This window comes from Phascolarctos cinereus, unplaced genomic scaffold (assembly GCF_003287225.1).
Source record: "Phascolarctos cinereus isolate Bilbo 61053 unplaced genomic scaffold, phaCin_HiC Scaffold_9;HRSCAF=440, whole genome shotgun sequence".
Classification (NCBI taxonomy): domain Eukaryota; kingdom Metazoa; phylum Chordata; class Mammalia; order Diprotodontia; family Phascolarctidae; genus Phascolarctos; species Phascolarctos cinereus.
The window spans coordinates 154,991,272-155,013,532 of record NW_027556402.1 but is presented as its reverse complement, the minus strand read 5'-3'; the positions used below and the strand labels follow the sequence as shown (position 1 = coordinate 155,013,532).

The 22,261-nt window shown below is 34.6% G+C and overlaps 1 protein-coding gene across 1 annotated transcript in view; it reads left to right on the top strand.

Moving 5' to 3' along the window:
* Positions 1 to 22,261, top strand: part of SLC30A9 (solute carrier family 30 member 9) — an 80,120-nt gene that overhangs the window by 50,158 nt on the left and 7,701 nt on the right. Inside the window, exons 15-17 of the mRNA XM_020990899.2 lie at positions 5,612 to 5,777; positions 14,374 to 14,503; positions 15,984 to 16,097. Coding sequence (XP_020846558.1) covers positions 5,612 to 5,777; positions 14,374 to 14,503; positions 15,984 to 16,097 — 410 coding nt within the window. The remainder of the gene's footprint in view (positions 1 to 5,611; positions 5,778 to 14,373; positions 14,504 to 15,983; positions 16,098 to 22,261) is intronic.

Below are 22,261 nucleotides of genomic sequence, written 5' to 3'. Positions count from 1 at the left end.
TAATTCCTCTTCTGGGCATTACATTAACAGTTATACTGAAATGTTACTGCTCTTCATCAATAAGTGCTATGATCTAATATTGTAAGCGCTTAAATTCACTGCTTACTAGACATAGGTTAGAACATCACTAACATTTTGTATGTCAGGCTTCAAATTTTTTGTTTTGAAGGCTTCTGTTTTGCAAAGGAAAATATTGCCCTACTTAATTTATTTAAATTTTTTATTACTTTATTTTGATTTATCAACAGTCACTTCCAGGAGCTTTTGAGTTTTAAATTTTTCTCCCCCTCCCTCCCCAATCTGATATAGGCTTTACATACACATGCCTATTAAACATATTTTCACATTAGTCATATTGTAAGGAAAAATTAGAACCAATAGGAGGCACCATAAGAAAGAGGTAACAAAACAAAACAGAAGAAAAAAATAGTAAATAGTATTCTTTGATCTGCATTCAAACTCCGCCTACTTTTTTTATAATTCTGAGATAATTTAAATTTGTTATTAAAATGTTCTTTATGTCATATTAAAGAAAATATTGGTAGCTATGGATACTAGCAAGGATTAAAACTTTTGATCTCATTCTTTGAATATGTAAAAATTAAATATTCCATAATTTATTGCATAATAGGCAGCTAGGTAGTACAGTGGATAAAGTGCTGGGCATGGTGTCAGGAAGATCAGGGTTCAAATCCTACCTCAGACACTTACTGGCTGTGTGAGCCCTGAACACGTCACTTAATCTCTGTTAGCCTCAGTTTCCTCATCTGTAAGATGGAGATAATAATAGCATCTACTTTGTAGGGTTGTTGTGAGAATAAAATGAAATAATAATTGTAAAATGCTTTGCCCAGTGCCTGATATGTAGTAATTGCTATCTAAATATTAGTTATCATTAATGATATGTAAAATATCAGAGGAAAAGCACAATTGGTAAAATGTATAGAAAGCATTAACAGGAAACATTTTTTATAAAAAAAAATGCCCCTTTGCTAATAAAATTATAGGTTTTGGTTTTAGAAATCCAAAAATATATGAAGAATTAATATAAGTACATAAATTCAGTGCTAAAATCCAATTTTGTGTGTCCAAAGATATGAGCAACATAAGTCATCATTAAAACAGAATTCCATACATCATCATGTATAGCTATGCTATACACTTAAAAACATACCAATTAAAAGTAAGTTTAGGGTATCTCATTTCTGTTAAATTTTTAAAAACAAATGTAAATGTTAATTCTCATAATGAGATAAAAGCTGTTGGTAAACATATACACTGCTTGTGATACTGTAAATGAATCCTATCTGGTAATATGTAACATAAACCCTTCTGTAATTGTAATTGTTTACTCAGTACTTCAAAATAAAAACAGTAATCCCATAAAAATATTCATGTCTGATTTTTAGAATCATAGCTTATCAGAATTAGAAGGAGACTAATAGACTGTCTGGTCTAACCTTATTTTATAGATGAGGAAATTGAGACTTAAAGTGACTCCAGGTCCCTCAGTTAGTAAGGCATTTAAATAGTAAGCAATGGAACTGAGGCCTGAATCAAGGCCTTTGACTTGAAGTCTGTTATTTAAAACTGGTTTAAAAACCAGTGAGAATGGCTAGTTAATGAGAATAGAACCACAGTAGGCTACTGAATGTGATAAATATGTACTCTAGAATGCTCTCTTCTCCTTTTTGCCTCCTGGCTTCTCAGGCAAAATCCTTTCCTATCTCTCTTTATGTTAGTGTCTTCCCTCTGTTGATTATCTCCAATTTAGTGTGTGTGTATCTATCTATTTATCTGTCTATCTTGTTTGTATGTAGTTGTTTGCATAGTGTTGCACTCATTAGACTGTGAGCTCCTGGAGAGCAGGAACTGTCATTTGCCTTTTTTTGTATTCCTAGCACTTAGTGCAGTGTCTGGCCTAATAAATCCTTGCTGATGTACTCATTATGTTTTGTGTTGATGTGCAGTAATAATTAGATGGAGTAATGAGAGAGAAAAAAGCAGAACACAAAACACACATAGGTGTAGAGTCCAGGTATGTAAAAACAGATGCTTTTATATTGTAATAGAATCATAGTAATTTAGAGCTGGAATGGACGTCAGAGAGCTTAAAAAAGATTGGAGGAGGGAAATTTGGAGAAGTTTTGGAGTTTAATATCCATTTTTTCCCCCTGGGAATTTATTCAAGTAAAATTTTAAGGTCATTCTAAATGTAGGCAACTAGATTTTTATCAATTTCCTTTTTCTTTTTTAAACTGATTTTGAGCTTTAGGAATTGAGCTGCAAACATTTTATTATGTGGCCATTAAAGAAGTCAGTTCGGGTATATCTCTTGTATATCTCTTTAAGCCTAGTTACCTCTGCCTTCATTCACTAGCATGGTCAAAAATTGGGTGTTTGAAGATAACACATAGAAATTCTTTTTTGTGTCAAATTTTATTTTTATTAGCAAGTCAAATTATTATTGTCTGTGCTATTTTATCTTATTTAACTAACATGCCAGTTATCAAATGAAAATAGTATTTTAAGTGTGAATATTAAGTAACCCACAATTATCAAACACAATCTGACTTTTTTATTGCATTTTTAGAACTTATTGGTAATTTTTAATATCCCATTCATTTTCCAATATGTCCCTTCATATAAAGTATCTATTAAAGAATATTAGCCAGTAGAGAACTACTGAGAGAATGAATATATTAGAATCTTAATGGAAATAGACCCCCCCCCAATCATTTCACTTAACTGCCTAATATTTAAAGTAATTATAATATGGTCAGCTTCCCTATGTCTGCTTTTCTTAAAAATAGCTGTATCTAAATTTTTCTGTGACAGTATATATCTTAAAACACTTGTAGGAGTACTACTGAGCTTGTTCATCTAATTGCTTTTAGCATCTTGAAAATTTAGTTTTTGATGTAAATTATCACTTAGCCACAGTTTTAAAAAAGCTTATAATTTGTCTGTGATGAACAGAACTACTTTTATTAAAGATCTTTTCTACCTGACTTAACATAAATCTTTGCAGTCAAATGTATAAGAATTTCTCTTTGCTCTAGTAGTATGATTATTTCCCATAAATTACATTTTACAGATTAATGTGCTCAGGTAAAAATACAGTGACATTTTCTGAAACTATTGATTAAAGACATCCTTAAAAGCTTTTGCTAGCTTGTTTTGACATGACTTACGTAAAGGTGTAACCAGTACTACAAGATAAGGCATGATCAGGGCCACAAAAGGAGTGGCAAAGGGATTTGGGAGTTGACAGGAGGAACAGATCACTTCTGTCTAGAGGGAATCATGAAGGACCTGAAGTAGGGTGGTGTCTTTTAACTGAGACTTGAAGGATAAACAAGATTTTTGGCTATGGAGGAAGGTAGCCTGGGATAGGGACTAACCGAACCAAAGACACAGAAATGGGAAAAACAGAAAAATAAAATAAAAGTAAGTGGTGATTGTTGCAGGTTTACTGGAGCAAGATAGATACAGATTGCTGTGAGCTGAAACTGGAAAATTAGGTTCGTCCAGGCAGGAGACACTCTGTAGTTTGGATTGGAGTAGCTAAAAATGAGAGGCTGAGAGGAGGCTGTTATTGCGGTCGGTTAGGGAAAAGGCATTGAAGGCCTAAACCAAGGGGATAACTGTTCAGTCATTTTTCAGTCGTGTTTGACTTTTTGTGATCCCATTCAGGACTTTCTTGGTAAAGATACTGGTAGGCAGCTAGGCGGGGCACTGGATAGAGCATCGCCCCGAAGTCAGGAGGAGCTGAGTTCAGATCCAGCCTCAGACCAAACACTTGACACTTACTAGCTGTGTGACCCTGGGCAAGTCACTTAACCCCAGTTGCCTAAATAAAATTAAAAAAATAAATATACTGGTAGAATGGGTTTGCTAGTTCCTTCTCCAGCTTATTTTACAGATAAGGAACTTAGGTAAACAGGGTTAAGTGACTTGTCTAGTAAGTGTCTGAGGCCAGATTTAAACTCAGGAAGATGAGTGTTCCTTCAGGCCAACACTCTATCCACTGTGCCACTTATGTGCCCAGGGATAACATTAGGAATTAAAAAGGAAAGGATCAATTTGAGAGATGCTTTAGAGGTAGAAGTGTGACAAGAGTTAGTGATTTGTGGAACTAAGGGGTCAAATGGGGAAGTCAAAGAAGAGGAATAGGTTTTGGTGGGGGCACTGAATAAGAAGACAAGCTCAGCATTGGGCACACTGTTCTTTGAGGACATCAGACAAAGGTGTCCTATAGGCTGTTGGAAAGGTAAGCCCAGAGATTTAGGATTGAGGGTAGACTGAAAGTTTGGGGAGCCATCTTCATAGATGTGATATTTGAATTTGTGAGAGTGAATGAAATAACAGAGGAAGAAGGTATAAAGAGAAGAGAAGAGGTTAGGGACAGAGCTTTCTTGAATCCCTCCATTGAGGTGGGGAGGAGGAAGCAGTAAAGGATAAAGAGAAGTGGGAAGAAAAAAAGGTAAAAGAGAACCAGTAGAATTTGGAAGGCAAGAGAGAAATAAAGAGAAAGTTCAGCATTGTCAAATGCTAAGGTCAAGAAGGATGAAGACTAAAGGCCATTTATAGATTTGATGTTTAGGGAGGTCCGTGAGACCTTTCAAAAAGTGGTTTCACAGTGGTGGCAGCAGAAGACAGATTATAAGAGTTTAAGGTTGTAAGGAAATGGTAAATACCAGTGTAGTATTAGGTAACTATGCAGCTTTATTTTTTAGTGCACTTTTACTAATTTTAGGACTACTATGAAAAATCAAAGATTATTAGTAAAATAAGCAAAGTAGAGTTTTTTTTTCTGTTCGATCAAAAGGGTTAAATTTGTGACTGAAAATAATCTCATCTGTATGGAATAAAACTATTGTGCTAGTCACAAAAGATTTGTTAAATTTGTTGTAACAAAAAATGTATTTATTGGTGCTTGTTTTGGTTAGCTGAATATTTCCTATAAATTCATAGATTATAAAAGTGGGAAAGTAGTTATTTTCCCAAACTTCTGGGTTTTCTCATGATAATTTTGTGCTGCAAAGGATGAAAAATAATATGTTGCTGATGAGTATTCAAAGAAATTTTCACTCTCTTAGTATTATTAATATGTATGTTATATATTTTACCTGAAAGCATTTTCAGCTCTCTCCCACGAAGCAAGAAATAGTCTGAAACTCTAGAATTCTTATAACTCCTCTTTGCAAAATTCTTGAAGTTATAAGAACCCCATTTATAATAAAATTGTGGCTTTTAGTGAATTTCATTAAAACAGTTTACTTAGGGAATCAGGAATGAACTTTGTATCACCCAGTTTCCTGTAACAGCTATGTGATAGTGGAAAGATTCAGAAGGTATTACTGGTTATTTACTAGGCACCCAGCTTAAGTGCTTTGACTCTCATTTTCCTCATTTGTAAAGTGAGAGCATCAATACTTGCATTGTCCTGGGCAAATGAGGAAAGTGGTTTTATAGAACTTTCAGCATTCTATAAATTTATGTTTTTTGGTCTTTTGTCCCCTGAGCCCCAGTAACCCAAGGGGTGATTTGTCTGACAACATAAAGTGATAAAAATTAAATTTACTAACTTCAAATACATTTTATTTAGGCAATCCACTCTATGACAGCCTGGGTTCTTTAGGTGTGGGAACTTTATTGGGAGCAGTATCAGCGTTTCTCATCTACACAAACACAGAAGCACTTTTAGGGCGATCAATCCAGCCTGAGCAAGTACAGCGGCTAACTGAACTATTGGAAAATGACCCATCAGTAAGGTAAGAATTCTTTTACTAGGACTAGCAAATTTTATATTTTTAACGAAGTTTAAAAAATGGGGGAAAAAATACATATGTGTGTGTGTATGTATGTATGTATATATATATATATATATATATATATATATTTTGAACCACTAATTATCACATTTTCAAGAGAGACTATAGAGCCTCACTGCTTAGAGCGTTTAATAAAATTTTCTGAAATGGTCTAGGCCAAGGGTGGAGAACCTTTTCAAGTTGGAAGGCTACATTAATATTTAGCTGCAATCAAATAAGGCCCCCTTTAAAAAACTTCAATTAGATATACTTTAAAATGTATATTATTTTGTAAAAACCTAACTACTGTGTACTTAATAATTTCAAAAAATCAAAACTATTTGTTAATTTTAAAGTTAACTAACCTTTTAATGACTTTGTTGTGTCTGCTTTTTGTTGGAAAGCATTTGAATATTTGGTTGTAATACTCTACAAGAGTATCAGTTGTTTGTGACCTTAAGGAGGTCTTGATGGGTTAGGCAGGAGAATGTAGATTTGCAGCAATAAATGGTTGAAAAGCCAGAAAGCATATTTCAGCCGTGTTGCCGAAGGTGTGGGTATTCTACTGCATTTTTCCATATTTCAATTGGATCTTTCTTAGCATCAGACAATGGCTTTAAAATGTCATCTACTGAGAGCTCAGTCAGTTCCATCTGTAGTTCTTTAGGTGCCCTGGTGATATCAACTAGGTGAGTCTGAAGTACTAATTTGAATGTGATGTCATGATTCCCAAAGTCAGTGAACCTTTCATTGTATTCTCCAATTAATAGATCTATATAACAGTTGCATATTCTTTAAATGATTCCCATATATCATCCTGCTCATTAATGGCCTTTGCTGACTGGGGAAAATGTTCATCTTAAATTTCCTTTTGAAGAAGTGTTTTGAAAAAAGATAGCTTTTTTTCCAAAATGCTTGGATTTTTTGCCACATATCAGATATAGACTTAGTTTTACCTTGCAAAGAAATGTTCAAGTCACACAGAAATGCAGCATTGCTGTAGAAATCTTTCACTAATTCACATCGCTGATTCTGTTCTTCATAAGATTTAACTATCTGTTCTCACAGAAAATTTTGGCTAACACCTGTCCCTGTGATAGCCCACACACTTTAGAATGATATGGCAAATCCACATTGAATACCTCATAATTCAACTTTAGCATGTTATGAAACTGATGATGCTGTGCAGCATTTGCACAAATATATATATAGTTAAAAATACTTATAACTTGTTTCAAAGTGTCACTTAAAGTAGCTTTAGCAGAGAGATTTTGCTGATGCAAGATACAGTGAAAAGAAATGAGAGCATCCTTTCATGTGTGCTGCAATAAACCCTTTATGTTTTCCTGTCATGGAAGGTACACTGTCTGTACAAACACTCACTAAATTTACCAAATTCATTCCAACTTCATGACGTTTATCTTGAAAGTTGTTGAAGATGTCTCTTCCCTGTGTTCTGTTCACAAGAGTGCCCAAAGCGAGTAACTCTTCGTAGCAAAGAAAATCTTCTGTTATAACCTGAATGAAGTATAAAACCTGCACTGAGTCGGTAGTATCAGTTGATTCATTCGAAGCGATTGAATAACATGTTTTTATTTTAAAGTATTGCATGAAGTTATTCTGATAAGTTGAATCTTGTTTCATGCTGCTCGTCAGTTATGGTTCTCCTTGAAAGAGGTGGTTGTTTGTACTTTGAAACGTTATCAGGGTCCAAGCATCCTACAATTTTGATAATGCATTCTTTCACAATTTCTAGATCACTGAATGGCTTCCCTTTTTTGGGGAGTATATAAGCTACTTTATAAGTTGCTTCAGTGACATTATTTCCAGGTCTTATTGTTGCTTGAAAGAATTGTCTTTGCTTTTGCTTTTCATCTTTTAATTTCTGCATTACAACCTTTCGTGCCTGTTCTTCTAATTTAAAATATTTGTGGTCCTTATGAGTGTTATAATGCTGATGAGCATTGAATTGCTTTAGTGCTGATATTGCAGCATCACAAAGCAAGCAAATCATCTTATCTTTAGCAGAAACAAGATAATATTTCAATTCCCAATCCTCATTAAAAAATCTGTTTTCTTCCTTCAGTGTTCTCTTAGTCTTCTTTGACACAATGGCCTGTTAAGCAGGCAGAATTAAAAAATACTGCTGAGCTGTGCAACTGTTCACAAATTCCACTTTAAATAGAAACAGTGCACCGTTGTCAAAAGCTGATAACAGACTGACATATTCAACCCCCATAAACTCTCACCAACCAGCCTCATGTGGTAGTGGCGCCAGTCAGTCAGGGGAAGTTAGAACTAAATAATGAGCATAGCAGCCGTCAGTTTAGCCCTTATGGCTTATTAATGTTCTAATTGTGTCAGCCAATCTGGGAGGATTATTTTGTTGAAACTTATTTTATTCTTTGGTATTTTAAATAAGTTCATTTTTAAAATAAAATAAAAATATGAAAGACAAACAAAAATGTATTAATGAAAGGGTTCTGTAAAATTTTGATTCGGTCAAAAGGCTGCACTTAAGGACCTAGGAGACCTCAGGTTCCTCACCCCCGGTATAGGCACAACCCTATTTGAAAACCAGTTGAATGTACTAGATGATCTCTTAGGTCCTTTAAGGGTCCTCATTTTTCCCTGATTCTACATTTTTTGAGTTAAGGAGCTTTTAGGTGGCATGATGATAGAAGCTAGCAAAGTAGCAAACAAAGATCCACTTAATATGGAATTTTAACATTTTAAACAATTTTAATTTTAATTATGATTCAAACATTAAAAACACAACAACTTGACAAAGTCCTGTTGCTATGCCTCCTTGTGAAGGGTGTGTCAGTGGAATATGAGTTCTAGGAGATTCTTTTGAGCTGGAAAGGTTTCAAGTATCATCCCAATAGTAGTATGTGTTTAGTAGCTAAGTACTAAGAAGCTTATCACCTGTTAGTTGGTCGCTAAATGATGTGTTCTTTGGGCATGGCAACCCATCAAAAATAAAAAAAAACCTGAAATGGTCCTTAGTTTTGTATGGCCTCCTACCAGTCTATAGTAATATTGGCAGGGTCGTATGAATGGTGCCAGAGGGTGATTAAAATCACATAGTAACATTAATTTTATGTTTGTTGATTGTTAAGTGAGATGACTTGTCCAACGATCAGTTAGTTGATATACCATTGAAAGAACTGATCCGTATCAGTGTTTCTAAATGAAATCTAACGGCATAAGATAATTGCAGATAAATGAAAGATTGGTCCACACATTCTCTTTAGGAAACAAGAGTTGGCAGATTGGTTTCATTGTGTACCCATAGGCAACAAGTAACAACATTTCGTGGAACACTTGGTCCTCTTGTCTTGCGTTACATATGTTGAGCTTAGCAAAACAAAACCAAACACGAAACATCATTAATATAATGACAGCTTATTTAGTAACACATTGTTGGTGGGGCTGTGAATTGGTTCAGCTGTTTAAGAAAACAATTTGAAATTATGCAAAAAGTAGTTGCTAAATTGTGTATACCTTCTATCTGGTGATCCCATTACTGGTCATATACCCTTAGAGGGTCAATGTCAGAAAGCATAGGAGCACTCTTTGCTGTGGGAAAAAAGCAGGAAAAAAATGGGTGCCTATTGATTGGGAAATGGCTAAGCAAAAAACATGAATCTAAAGTGATTCAGACTGGAGAAAGTAGAGAAGGCCAGTGTAGACAATGATGTAAATGATGCTAACACCAAAAAAGCAGGTGTACTCCAAAAAACTGAACAGCCTTGGTCCTAGAGAGCTGATAAGTGAACACATCTTCCTCCTTTGAGTAGAGAAGTGGGTACTTCAGATATGGAATAATGTATACTTTATTGGATGGGTTGCTGTGTTAACTAATAAGTATTCAGTTGGGTAGAAAGTAAAGTTAAGGGAAAGTGACTGTTGTAAAAGCAAAAGGTGAAAATAAAAATTAATTTTTTATAAGTTTTAAAAAGGTAATTAAGCATATGCAACAGTGTTTGTTGTAGAAGATTTATTTAGAGGTAGAGAATTTCTTGGAATTGACAAATTTACAAATTCTCCAAACCAAGTCATCATATAGATTGATACTTGATGACTTCAGTTTGAAGGTGAAGATGGTAAAAAAATATAACTGGAAATCATGGAACAGAAGAAGACTCAGAAATTATTAAACTCAACCTAGTGTTTGATAAACCCAAAAAATATGAACCTAGGAAAGAACTCTCTTTGTGATGAGAACTACTGGAAAAACTGGAAATATCTGGCAGAAATTAGGCTAAGATCAACATTTTATACTATATTCCATATTAAAATGCATACCTCAGTAAAATTCCATATAATAAGATATCAAAATGAGTATATGACATGAGAGATGGAAATCATATACCTTTCACAACTATAGGTAAGGCATGTAGTCTTAACGAAACAAGGGTTAGAGGCAGTTGCAAAAGATAAAATAGATACTTTTGATTACATGAAATTAAAAAATACTTGTGCAAATAAAATGAACATATCTGGTATAAGAAGGAAGCAGTTGATTGGGAAAAACTTTTCATCATACATCTCTGATAAAGGTTTGATATCCAAGATAAGTAGACAACTAATAAATATGTAAAACCGAAAGTTGTTCATCATTAGATGAGTGGTCAAAAGATATAAACAAATAGTTCTCGAATAAAAAACTGATAATCATGAAAAAATGAAACCATATCACCAATAATAAGAGAAATGCAAAGCAAAACAACCCTGTGTTTTCATCTAACATTCAGCAAATGGGTGGCAGTGACAAAAAAGAGAGAATCTCAATTATTGGAAAGGCTATGTGACATTCAGCCCACTAATGCACTCTTGATTTGGTTGTGAATTAGTGTAATCATTTTGAAAAGAAAGAAATCACTAAATTATTTGACTTTAGGGTCCCTTTGACTTAGTGATACTAATACTAGGCTTGTATCCCAAAGGCATCTAAGAAGGAGGGAAAAGACTTATGTACAACATTATTTATAGTAGTACTCTTTGATGTAGAAAAGAACTGGAAATACAGTGAGGTATCCATCATTTGGGGAATGGCTGAACAAAATACATTATGTGAATGTGATGGAATTATTGCATCAAATGAAATGATGAAAGAGGTGAAATCAGAGAAACCTGAAAAGACTTGTTTGAATTTATGCAAAATGAAGTAAGCAAAATTGAACAGAATTTATACTATAACATTGTAAAGCAAAACAACTTTGAAAGAGTTAAGAAATCTAATCAGTTCAATGACCAGTTCAAAACTCCAGAAGACAAATGATGAATCATTCTTCCCACATCTTAACAGAAGTGATAGACTATAGGGGCAGGCTGAGACATTTTCTGACACTGCCAATGTGTGTATCTGCTTTGCTTGACTATACTTTGTTGTTATAAGGGAGGATATTTATTATTGTCATTATTACTATTTTGTTTTGTGGAGAAAATTTTGAGGGGGGGTAATAATGGACCAAAAAGGAAAGAAAGAAAAAAACCATTAATGAAACATTTGTAAAATACACAGAAGAGAGAAGTAGAAAGTTTGGAAACAGACACACACAAGCAAGACAGCATTGGACAGTAATATAAATTTGCCATGTTAAATTTATTATACGAAGGAGATATTCATAATTTTGCATGCAGTTCTCTTTCTGTTTATATATTGAAATGATCATATTTGTTGTTGCCTGTCAAGTTCATAATAAAAAAGATATTTAAACATCTTCCAAAAGAACTGATGATGAGGGGGAGAAAAAAGAGATTAAGAATATAACCTTTTCATTGAAATTCAACAGTATATTTTAATATTTTAAAATTTTTTTCTGCAGTGGCAGCTAGTTATATGGTCTGGGAGACTGACATTTATGGTCATCTCAAAAAAATCTTAGATTTTTATATTACAATTTAAGTCAATTCAGTAAACATTTATTAAGCACTTAGTGGGTCAGGGACTGTGCTAAGTGCTGCAGATACAAATAATAAAAAAGACAGTCCCTGTCCTCAAGGACCTTATGATCTAATGGAAGACAGCACGCCAGAGGAAGCTGAAATAGAGGCATGATGTTTCGTGGAATCAAAACCAGGCCTAGCTGCTAATGGAAAATGGAATTACCTGGAAAGTTCGGAAAGTTCTCAGCCCTCCATAAAGGAACAGTTTGGGAGGAGTTTATTGCTCTACCTGCCAGCCCTCCAGTCATAGGTGAGAAGCAGCTCTGATGGAGTTAAGTATCAAAAACTGAGTCAGTCGTATGATGATGAGATTTTAGGTATCAGCTTATCCTAGGGTGAGGTATGATGGTCCCTGTAGACAAAACCAAGCAGAGCTGCTGATGAAACTGGAGAGTTACCTGGAGATGTAAGAGATAAATATATGTAAAATATGAATACGCCTTTTCTTTTAGTAAACAGTTTCCAAAATAAGTTGTAAAGTTAAAAATTCTAAAAAGTTAAGTTGATTTTAGAAGTAAAGCACCTTGATTGGTGATAACAAATTACTTGGTTTATATTCTGAGCTCTGTCTCTTCAACCTTGAAGTAAATGAGATTACTTAGATGGATTGAGAATGGTTTGTAGATGGGAGTTGTATGGTGTTAAATTCAATATTAGACTTGGTGACTTAATCAATCAAAATGAAAAAATCTACGATGGTACCCTCAGGAAATCCAAATAATTACTGTGTAAAATGTTGAGAGGTTGTCTTTGTAATGGTGTAGTGAAAAAGCTCCTCTAAGTAGACCTTCAGCACACATGTTTTTAAGGCAATGAAATCAATGATTATAATTCAGTAAGAAGGCCTGGCCGTGTCACACAAGTGTTCTTGCTGTTCATGTCATGAGAGAGATGATAATAGGCACTGTTTCAGCTGCTTGTACTTCCTTATTTTTTGGTTCTTTTTTACCTGATAATAAACTAAATTGAAGAAGTCCAATATCTAGTAAACTGTTATTGAATTACAAGACTGGATGAATTTGATAATCTGTCCTTAAGAATCAAGATTCATGAGTTTATTTTAAAGAGGGAAATGAATATGTGCCTCAGAGATGATTTCATGTATATTTTTGTGCAATTTTATATCTGAATTTAGTCTGTGTGTATATATATATGTATATATGTGTGTATATATATGTATGTGTGTGTGTGTGTATATATATATACATATATATACACACACACATATATGAACATGAATTAAAAAAGGTATTCCAGAACATGTTCTAATATTATATGCTACCTAAATGTTTGGATAGATAATAGCAAAAAATGTTTTAGGGTATTGCATGAAAAATGGGTAAAATTTTTAATACAAGTAAGATTTTCTCTTCTGAGAACCTTGTATTTTGCTTGTCCAACGATGAATATTAAATCATTCATTCTTTTTCTCACCCCAGATATCTGGTAAATATAGTATCCAAACACACCCTACCCTTTTTTTTTTTTAGCAGATAAGCTAGTTTGGACTTTGGTGTTCAATAACCTCAGGAGCAAGTGATATCAATGACAAATCCAGTAGTAGTACTTAGGTATATTCTTATCTAGTTTTTCTGATAAATAGATTGCATTGCCTTCAGTGTTAAGCTACATAAGGAATACTTTTTTAAAAAAATTTAAATTAAATGAATTTTTTGTTACATTTTAAGTTCAAAACTGTCTCCCTCCCTCCCTTACCACTCCACACTGGAGAAGACCACCATTTGACACAGATCTATCTATTTTTCTGTCTACCTATCTATCTATAAAACCATACCATGCATTATTAGTTTTTTCTGTTTATCAGTTCTTTCTCTGGAGGTAAATAACATCTTCCTTCATAGGTTCTTTTTAGTTGATTTGAATATTTATAATACTCAGAATAGTTCAATCCACAGTTATTCTTCGAGCAGTATTGCTATTATTATATCCATTGTTCTCTTGTTTCTGGAATACTTTTAAAATTAATTTTTAAAAAAAGATTCATTTTCTTTCCCTCCCACCCTTTCCAATACTAATGAGAAAGGACTTCTTTCACCCCCCTCAAACTCCTTCCCCCAATCCTCCTTTACAAACATATATAGTCAAGCAAAACAAATTCTTGCATTGCCCATGATGTGTAGATATACATACATATATATGTCTCAGCTCTGGGTATTTGGTCTACTTTTAATGAAAGATCAGCTGTGGGTTTTTTTGTATAAAAGCAAGTGACCTAGAAGAAAATGATATTCTAAAGAGAAGAATGCGTGGCAACTTTTAGAACAAAACCCACATGTAATTTAATAAGTTCAGTCTGTGTTATGTGCAAGATCTATACAAGTGGTTATATAGATTGTTAACGAATCTTTTCTTTTAAGTAACTACCTATGCAAAACAAACTAAACAGGTAGAATCCTTAAAAAAAAGTCTGAGCACTTGCAAAATAAGAAGAGGTTAAAGGGCACTTACAGGTGAATGCTATCAACCCCATTAAGTGACTCATCACTGGGGAAAAAGAGAATTCTAGTCTTATAATTAACTAATTACCCTTTAAAAGTTTGTGTTTCTGAATGTGTATATATGTTTGTTTGCTCGCTTTTAGGGCAATTCATGATGTTAAAGCCACAGACCTGGGAATGGGTAAAATTAGATTTAAAGCTGAAGTAGATTTTGATGGGAAAGTTGTTACACGGTCTTATTTGGAGAAACAGGACTTTGACCAGATGCTGCAAGTAAGTTACTTAAAAGTTCTCGCGTAACTATTTTTTTTCCCTTATGATCAAGTATATGTTAAAAATTAGAAATAAAGAAAACTTTCCCTTTTTTAGAAGTGCAGATCCTTCAGTTTCTTAAGTTGATATGATGGAATTTGATAGATGTCAGTTCATTTACAGTATTGGTAAAATGTGGCATCCTTGGGTCTGAAAGTGAAGATAACCTGATGAAATGATAAAAAAACATGGAGGTCAATGGAGAAAAAATGACAACAAAACCTTCTTTCATCATAGATAGCACGAGTATACTCACGGATTCTAGATTCACACAAGAAAGGTTCTTTGCAGGCATAGGATAGAGATATGAGCTAAACCTATAATTTCATTGATATAATGAACTCCTGGATGAGGAAATTCTACCAGTGCAGATTGACAACTTCTCTGTAATGTGTATAACCTTAGAGAGCTGCCTACAACATTGAGGGGTTAAGTGACTTTCCCAGGGTCTCACAGCTGTATTTATACAAGGCAGCACTTGTCTTCCTGACTCTTGAGTCTAGCCCTCTATCCAGTGCTGCCTCTTTGCATGTGTGTATTTGAAAATAAAACTTCGTATATATATCACTTTAAGAGTACTAGATCCTGTTTTCCTTAAACGCAAAATTAATACCTAGGATTTGATTTGTTGCCTACTTATGTTTTAGTTTTATTCTTTCCCTCTAGGACAAACAGTCTTTTATCTTAAAGAGTATTTTGCTTTACGTGCTATGGAATACAGAGTATTTTGTAGTTATAGGAAAAAATAGTAAGGATTGTTGCTGAAGTAGCAAGGAAGGGATAATTCCCTCTTTAAAGCATGTGGCCACAGTCTGTTTGCCCCATGCCAGGATAACAAGTGGGCCAGTTGCCATTGCCATGCCTTTCACCCCACTTTGAGAGTTGTTGGCTAGCTCTTACATTCCCTGGCCCCACTTAGAAAATGGAGCACCTGATTAGCATCTCCTTTTCCCTTCTATATTGAAGGAGATCAGAGCCTTGGTACAACACATATGGACATTGCTTCTCCCTGCTTTGTGGAATAAAAGGGCACATTATGTGCTGAAAGATGAAATAGATTCTTGGGAATTAAGCAAAAATAAAAAATTGTATAAAGTTGAGAGTTTATTTAGTATTTAATAGAAATTATCATTGGTTTTCATATACTCCCTACTTTTCCTTATCTTGACTGACATTTGAACTAAAGATCGTTAATTATAGCAAACTAGATTAACATTTTTCTAGAGTACTACAATTTTGTGAGAGCAAATTTTATTTGAAATAAATATTTTGCTATGGGAAGATCTTTATTATAATTTGATTTTTTATATGACTAATATGTAGATATATTGTTAAAAAGAGAATCATGTATTTTTGATAACTTCCCACTCTGTACTTATAACTGTGACTTTTAAAAATAGTTTATTTCCCTATTCTTCTTTCCTTTAATTTTCTTTTGCAGGAAATTCAGGAAGTAAAGACTCCTGAGGAATTAGAAATCTTTATGCTTAAGCATGGTGAAAATATTGTTGATACTCTAGGAGCTGAAGTAGATCGACTTGAGAAGGAGCTGAAGGTAAGATGTATTTAAGGGTAGATACTTGGAAGCCACTAACAGTCTTGAATTTGGGTTAAAAAGGCCTGGGTTCATTCAAATCCTGACTGCCATTTAACTAGCTGAGTGACCATAGACAGGTCGCTCTACACCTTTGGGCTTCAGTGTCTTAATTTGTAAAATGAGAGAATTGGGTGAGATGATTTCTTAAGGGTCCTTCTATCTCTAAATCCTGTGATGCTTCAACTTCACAGAACAAATCCCCTTTGTAAAAGGATTTATTCTGTAAAACTTGGACTCAGTCAAAAAGCCGCACCCAAGAACCTAGAAAGCCACATGTGGCCTTGAGGCCGCAGGTTCCCTAACTCTTTGGTTTGGTCTAACTCTTCTGAGTTTTCTAGACCTGGTGGAAGAGGTTCTGCGGAGTTCTAGGTCTTGATCAGATCAATCAGAGTCATCTGAAAAAAAGCACATCTAGAGGCCCTGTCTATAAAGAATCTTTCCTTTGGACCTTGCCCTCCCTGGGTTGGACATGATCTGCAGTAATGGTTTTTGACAGTAATAGGATCGCAGATTTAGAGCTTGAGGTTTATTGGGTCCAACCCCTACATTTGACAGAGTAAACTGAGGCCCAGACAGGTCATGTGACCGGCCCAAGTTCACACAGTGAACAAAGTCAGAATCAAACTCAGGCATTTCTGACCCCAGATCCAGCACTTTTCCCACTGTGCCATGTTGACTTAAAGATATGCCTATTTTCTATCTTGTTTGATATCAATAAGTGAGATGACAGAAAAAAGTTAGTTATCTTTGTGGTGACAGCTAACAAAGAATCTTTTATGATCTTAAAATACATAGTAAATATAGTGGTTTCTTACATTCCTTACACTTGTTAGAAAATAGTTTGTGATAACCTACTTTTCTTATTTTTAATTTTATCAAGGATACCTTCAATAAACATATACTATGTAAATATACTGTTTCACTTGGTGATCTCCTTAGCTACCATGGATTGAATTATCTCTCTGCTGATAATTGGTGAATATGCTTATCCAGCCCTAATCTCTCTCTTGACTTTCAGTCTCATGTCTCAGATGCCTGTTACACATCCTGTCTTAAACTCAACACATATCAAAAGTCATACTTAATGTCTTTTCTTCCTAAACTTTCCCCTCTTTCTAACTTCTTTATTGCTGTTTAGGATACCCATGTCCTCCTGGCTCACAACCTAGGTATCTTCCTTAATTCCTTACCCTTAACCCCTATATCCAATCTGTGGCCAAGGCTTATAGATTTTAGCTTTGTATCATCTCTTTTATCTGCCCCCTTCTCTCCTCTGACACTGCCATGACCCTGATGCAGGCCCTCATCACCTCATACCTTTTTCAGTAGACTTGTTGGTAGATCTATCTACCTCAGGTCTCTTCCCACTTTAGTCCATTTTCCATTCAGCTGCTGAAATGATTTTCCTAAAACACAGGTCTGACCATGTCAAACTGCCTGCTCCAATTCACTAAACTCCAGTAGCTTCCAGGTTTAAATATGAAATCCTCTGTCTATTTGGCATTTAATGTCCTTTATAACCTGCCTCTGTCCCAAACTTTTACAGTATTTTTATATCTTACAATCTTCCACCATCTTTCCCCTCCTTCCTTACCCCTCCTGTGCAGTTCAGTGTCGCTAGCCTTCTTGATGCTCCTCCCACAAAGCAGTCCATCTTTAATTCCATGGATTTTAACAAGCTATCTCCATTCCTGGACTTCTTTCTCACATCTCTTTCTCCTGGTTTCCATGGCTTCTTCAAATCCCAACTAATATTCCACTTTCTACAGGCACTTTCCTGATCTCCCTTAATAATAGTGCCTTTCCCCTGTTGATGATCTCCAGTCTCTCTTTTTTAGGTCTTTTTTAAAAGTAGTTGTTTGCCTGTTGGCTCCCCCATTAGACTGTGAGGTCCTTGAGAAGGGACTGCTTTTTTTGCCTTTCTTTGCATACCCATGCTTGGTGCCTTGTTTACTAACTGAGTTAGCTGATTCTCACAAATATTTTATCAATTAGTCAAGCAGTTAGCAGGTATTTAATTTATTGTAAAGTGTTTAGTATGTGCCAAGCAATATGCTTCTTACTGGTGATACAAGTACAAAGAATTGAAAGTTTGTACTCATGAGGAGCTGCCTGTGTTGTTTTTATTTTTAAAAATTATTGATTTTTTGTTTTTACATAGCCTAAATTTCTCCCTGTATCCCACCCCTTCCTCTATTTGAGAGTGTCATCCTATGTTAAAAAAAATGTAAAAGAAAAACGAGGAGGAGGAGAAAAAAAATCAGTAAAACTGATCAAACTACTGGAAAAAAATCTGACCATACAAAACAGTATTCCAAACCCATTGATACCACCCCTTGCCCCCAGCTTCTTCAAAGTAGTGAGAGTGGGGAAAGAGATCTTTTCTTTGGGGATAAGCTTGTTCTTTGTAATTTTGTAACATTTACTTTTAATTTTTTTTCTCATTTACACTGTTGTTGTTATTGTATATATTGTTTCCTTGCCTCTATTTATTTAACTTTGTATCAGCTAATGTAAATCTTTATATTAATCATATTCATCTTTTCCTACAGCACAGTAGTATTTCATTATATTTATGTACCACAGGTGTTAGGAGCTTATGTTCTAATGGGAAAGTAGACATATAAATCAGTACTTGTTGATGTCTTCTCATTTCCTTTTTAAAAAAAGTATTTTCATCTGTGATTTTTCCATTCTAATGGTAGTGTTCACTTTTCTTTGAGATATCTTGAAAGTTCATCCCCAGATGCCTAAAAATGGTCTTATCTCCATCCTGCACACAGTATGATCTTGACCATGTACTTTTCTCAATTTTATATCCTTCCTGATATCTTTTATATCTACTTTCTCATCTAGCATAACGAGGTGACTGAGTGGAAAAGTTCTGCTGTCATCAGTGATCTGATATTTGCTGTGGAAATATTGGCAGATCCCTTTTTTTATGTTAATAAAAGCTCCTAGTTGCATCCATAATAGATGCTCTCAGAATGATCTTAGTTTGGTCTCTTGCCAAGTTTTCTACAGACTTATTTCCTCTCCATTACTTACCACTGTTTTATTAGGCTCTACTATTCTGACTCTTCTGTTATTGATCTTTCATTTAAACAGATAGATCATGTTTGCTGCTTGAGGTGTTTTCCTAGTTCATTTAGCCCTTCTAATGGCTACTATTTTACATTGGATGATTTTTTTTCTAAGAAATAAGTTTAACTAAAATCAGTATCTCTTTTTTTAAAAATCTCGTTTTATAAGAGTCAAAAGCTTGTTTTTAAATATATTTGACAGGAGGTCTTATAATTCAAACACTGGTTTCTCATCTTTATCCTCTTAATATGGCGGTTGATTTTTCTCTTTGTCTAGTCATTGATCTTGACTATACACAGACAACCAGTTCTGTTATTGATAGTTAGCCTTTATCTGTTAAGATTTTAAAAAATAAAATAAAATCAGTTTTGTGTTTTGTACAGTGTTCACCACCTTCCAACTCTCTTCCTAAAGATAATATTCACATTATATAGTTGTGACATTCCTGAGTACACTAGCCTTTGAGTTCTTTGATTACAGTGCCTTGTATATAATAGGTGTGTCATAAATATTTTTGAATTTCTTAACCCAAAATCATGTTTTCCAGTGTTTTTTTTACTTACCCTTTGCCGCAACTTCATGTTTTATTTATTTATTTGGACTTCTTATTTGTTTACTTTTTAGTAAACAATGTTTTTTCTATTTACATGGGGTTTTTTTTGTTTTGTTTTGAGGGGGGTTTGCTTTTAGGTGAGGCGATTGGGGTTAAGTGACTTGCCCAGGGTCACACGGCTAGTAAGCGTTAAGTGTCTGAGGCTGAATTTGAACTCAGGTCCTCCTGACTCCAAGGCCAGAGCTCTATTCACTGTACCACCTAGCTGCCCCTCATATTTTTAAAAAATATTTTTATTTCATTAAATATTCACCAGTTTTGTTAAAATTTAACATTTATTTTAAGAAAGTTTGAGTTCCAAATTCTCTTCCTCTCTCTTGCCTCTCTCCCACACCTTAAGAAGAAGGCAAGCAGTGTGATTTTGGTTATCCATGTGAAAGTCATGTAGCATGACTAGCATGATACTAATAACAAAAACAATAGACTGCTTCATTATGTGCTTTGTATACGTTATCTTCTTTGATCCTCACAACACCAAGACTTGATTTTACAAAGAAACAAAGTCTCCCACTCGTCTGTAGTCACACAGCTAGTAAGTGATAACATGATTCAAACCCATTTTTCTCATGTCTTCATTGTTGTCTTTTTGCTTACATTCATCATGAGCACTGCAGAGTGAGGTAGTTAAGTGTTCCCTATTTCTTGTTACCTTTGAGCACACAATAAACCGACTCCATCAAGTCTTTTATTTGCCTTTCCACAGAGAACTCTTCCATTTTATTGCATCTTCTTCATGTCTTCTGACTCATTTATAGAAAGAATGTCAATATGGACGTGGCTAAATTTTTCTAGCAGTGCATCAACTTTTAAGTCATTGGACAAAATTTTCATTATCAGTATATCAATAGTTTAATGCTTATAGATGTTTTAAAATCTATAATTATTTCCACCTTTTGACCCTTTCCCACTACTCTACTTTTGCTTCTTTAGACCTAGAAGTGGACTGCCTAGGCATGAGGGTTATTTAGTATTTTTCTCTCTTTCATTTTAGTTAATCCTAAAGATTTTCTTTTATAAGTAAATGATATTTACATATTTACTTGAGAAATGTAAAAAACTTTAGATACATTTCAGTAACATATTAGAAAAGACAGAATTTCACTTTGAATATGTGCGTTAATATTTCTTTCATTTCATTTGACAAGGCTTTTAGTTTTACACTTTGTCTCTGTTCAGTTGGAGAGCATTGCTACTTATTCATGATAGTTTCGTTGAAATACCTGATTAACTTTTCTGAAATATGGTCCAATGTTCTCAAGGTGTCATTTCACTTATGAGCGCTTAATTTTGAGGATAGGTGTAATGAGAAGTAACTTTTAAATGGTTTTAAACTTATCGTTAATATTTCATGAGAACACATTCCCCATGAATGGTAGATTACTGTTCCTTTGCTTTTTAAAAGAATTTTATTTCAAGCTAAAAGGGGAAAAGTACTATGTGGCATGGTTCTTGTTTCTTAAATTGCAGTGTCACAGAGAGTTCCCCCCAGCAATGTAGATTGCAACTCATCCTTGTCTGTTTATCATGTACGACTCTCATCCATATCCTCCCAAAAGTTTGCCACAGGCAGTCTACCCGACATGCTATAGCTTTTCTTCACTTCCTCCCAATATCACAAAGGTACCAGTGGAACACACTGGCTGTCCACCAGTCATCCTTCTGTCTTACTTTAACTTTTTTTTGTGTGTGTATGAGGCAATTTACTTGCCCAGGGTCACACAGCTAGTTAAGTGTCAAGTGTCTGAGGTCAGATTTGAATTCAGGTCCTCCTGACTCCAAGGCTGGAGCTCTATCCTCTGTGCCACCTAGCTGCCCCATATCTTACTTTAACTTAACCTTAACTTAAATAATGTATGCCCAGCCCATCTTCTCTTTCTGTCCTACAGTTAATTCTTTGATGACATTCTTTGTTCCTGTTCTTTGGAGCATCTCACTGGTTGTCACAACCTCTTTATACCTACCCTCTGCCTTCTCATTGCCCTCGGGGTGATATTGTTGAGTTCTGTAAAGGCTGTGATGTTCCAAGTCTTGTTACCATAGAGCAGTATCAGTAAAATTTTTTATTGAAATGATGGAGTGCTTGGGTTCGTTAAAGGTCGCATATAATTTCTCTAAATAGTCCAGCCCGCTCTCCTCTTCATCTCTGGACCCAGCTTATTGTTTACTTCTGTTATCTATCACAGATATACATAATGCTGAACAAGTTCTATAGGATGTTCTTTTATGTTGAAATCTGAATAATATTCTTCTGGCCAAACTCCTTTGCATGATTACAAATCTATTACGGGAGGCTCTGTGGTGTTTTGGCCTGGTGCAGTTAGTACAATGTCATGCAAACAGCATATGGAGAATCTCACCATCCATAGGGATTCCCTCTTTGACCTAGACTTTCTATGTTGGATCTCCTCCATTACAGTGATAAATG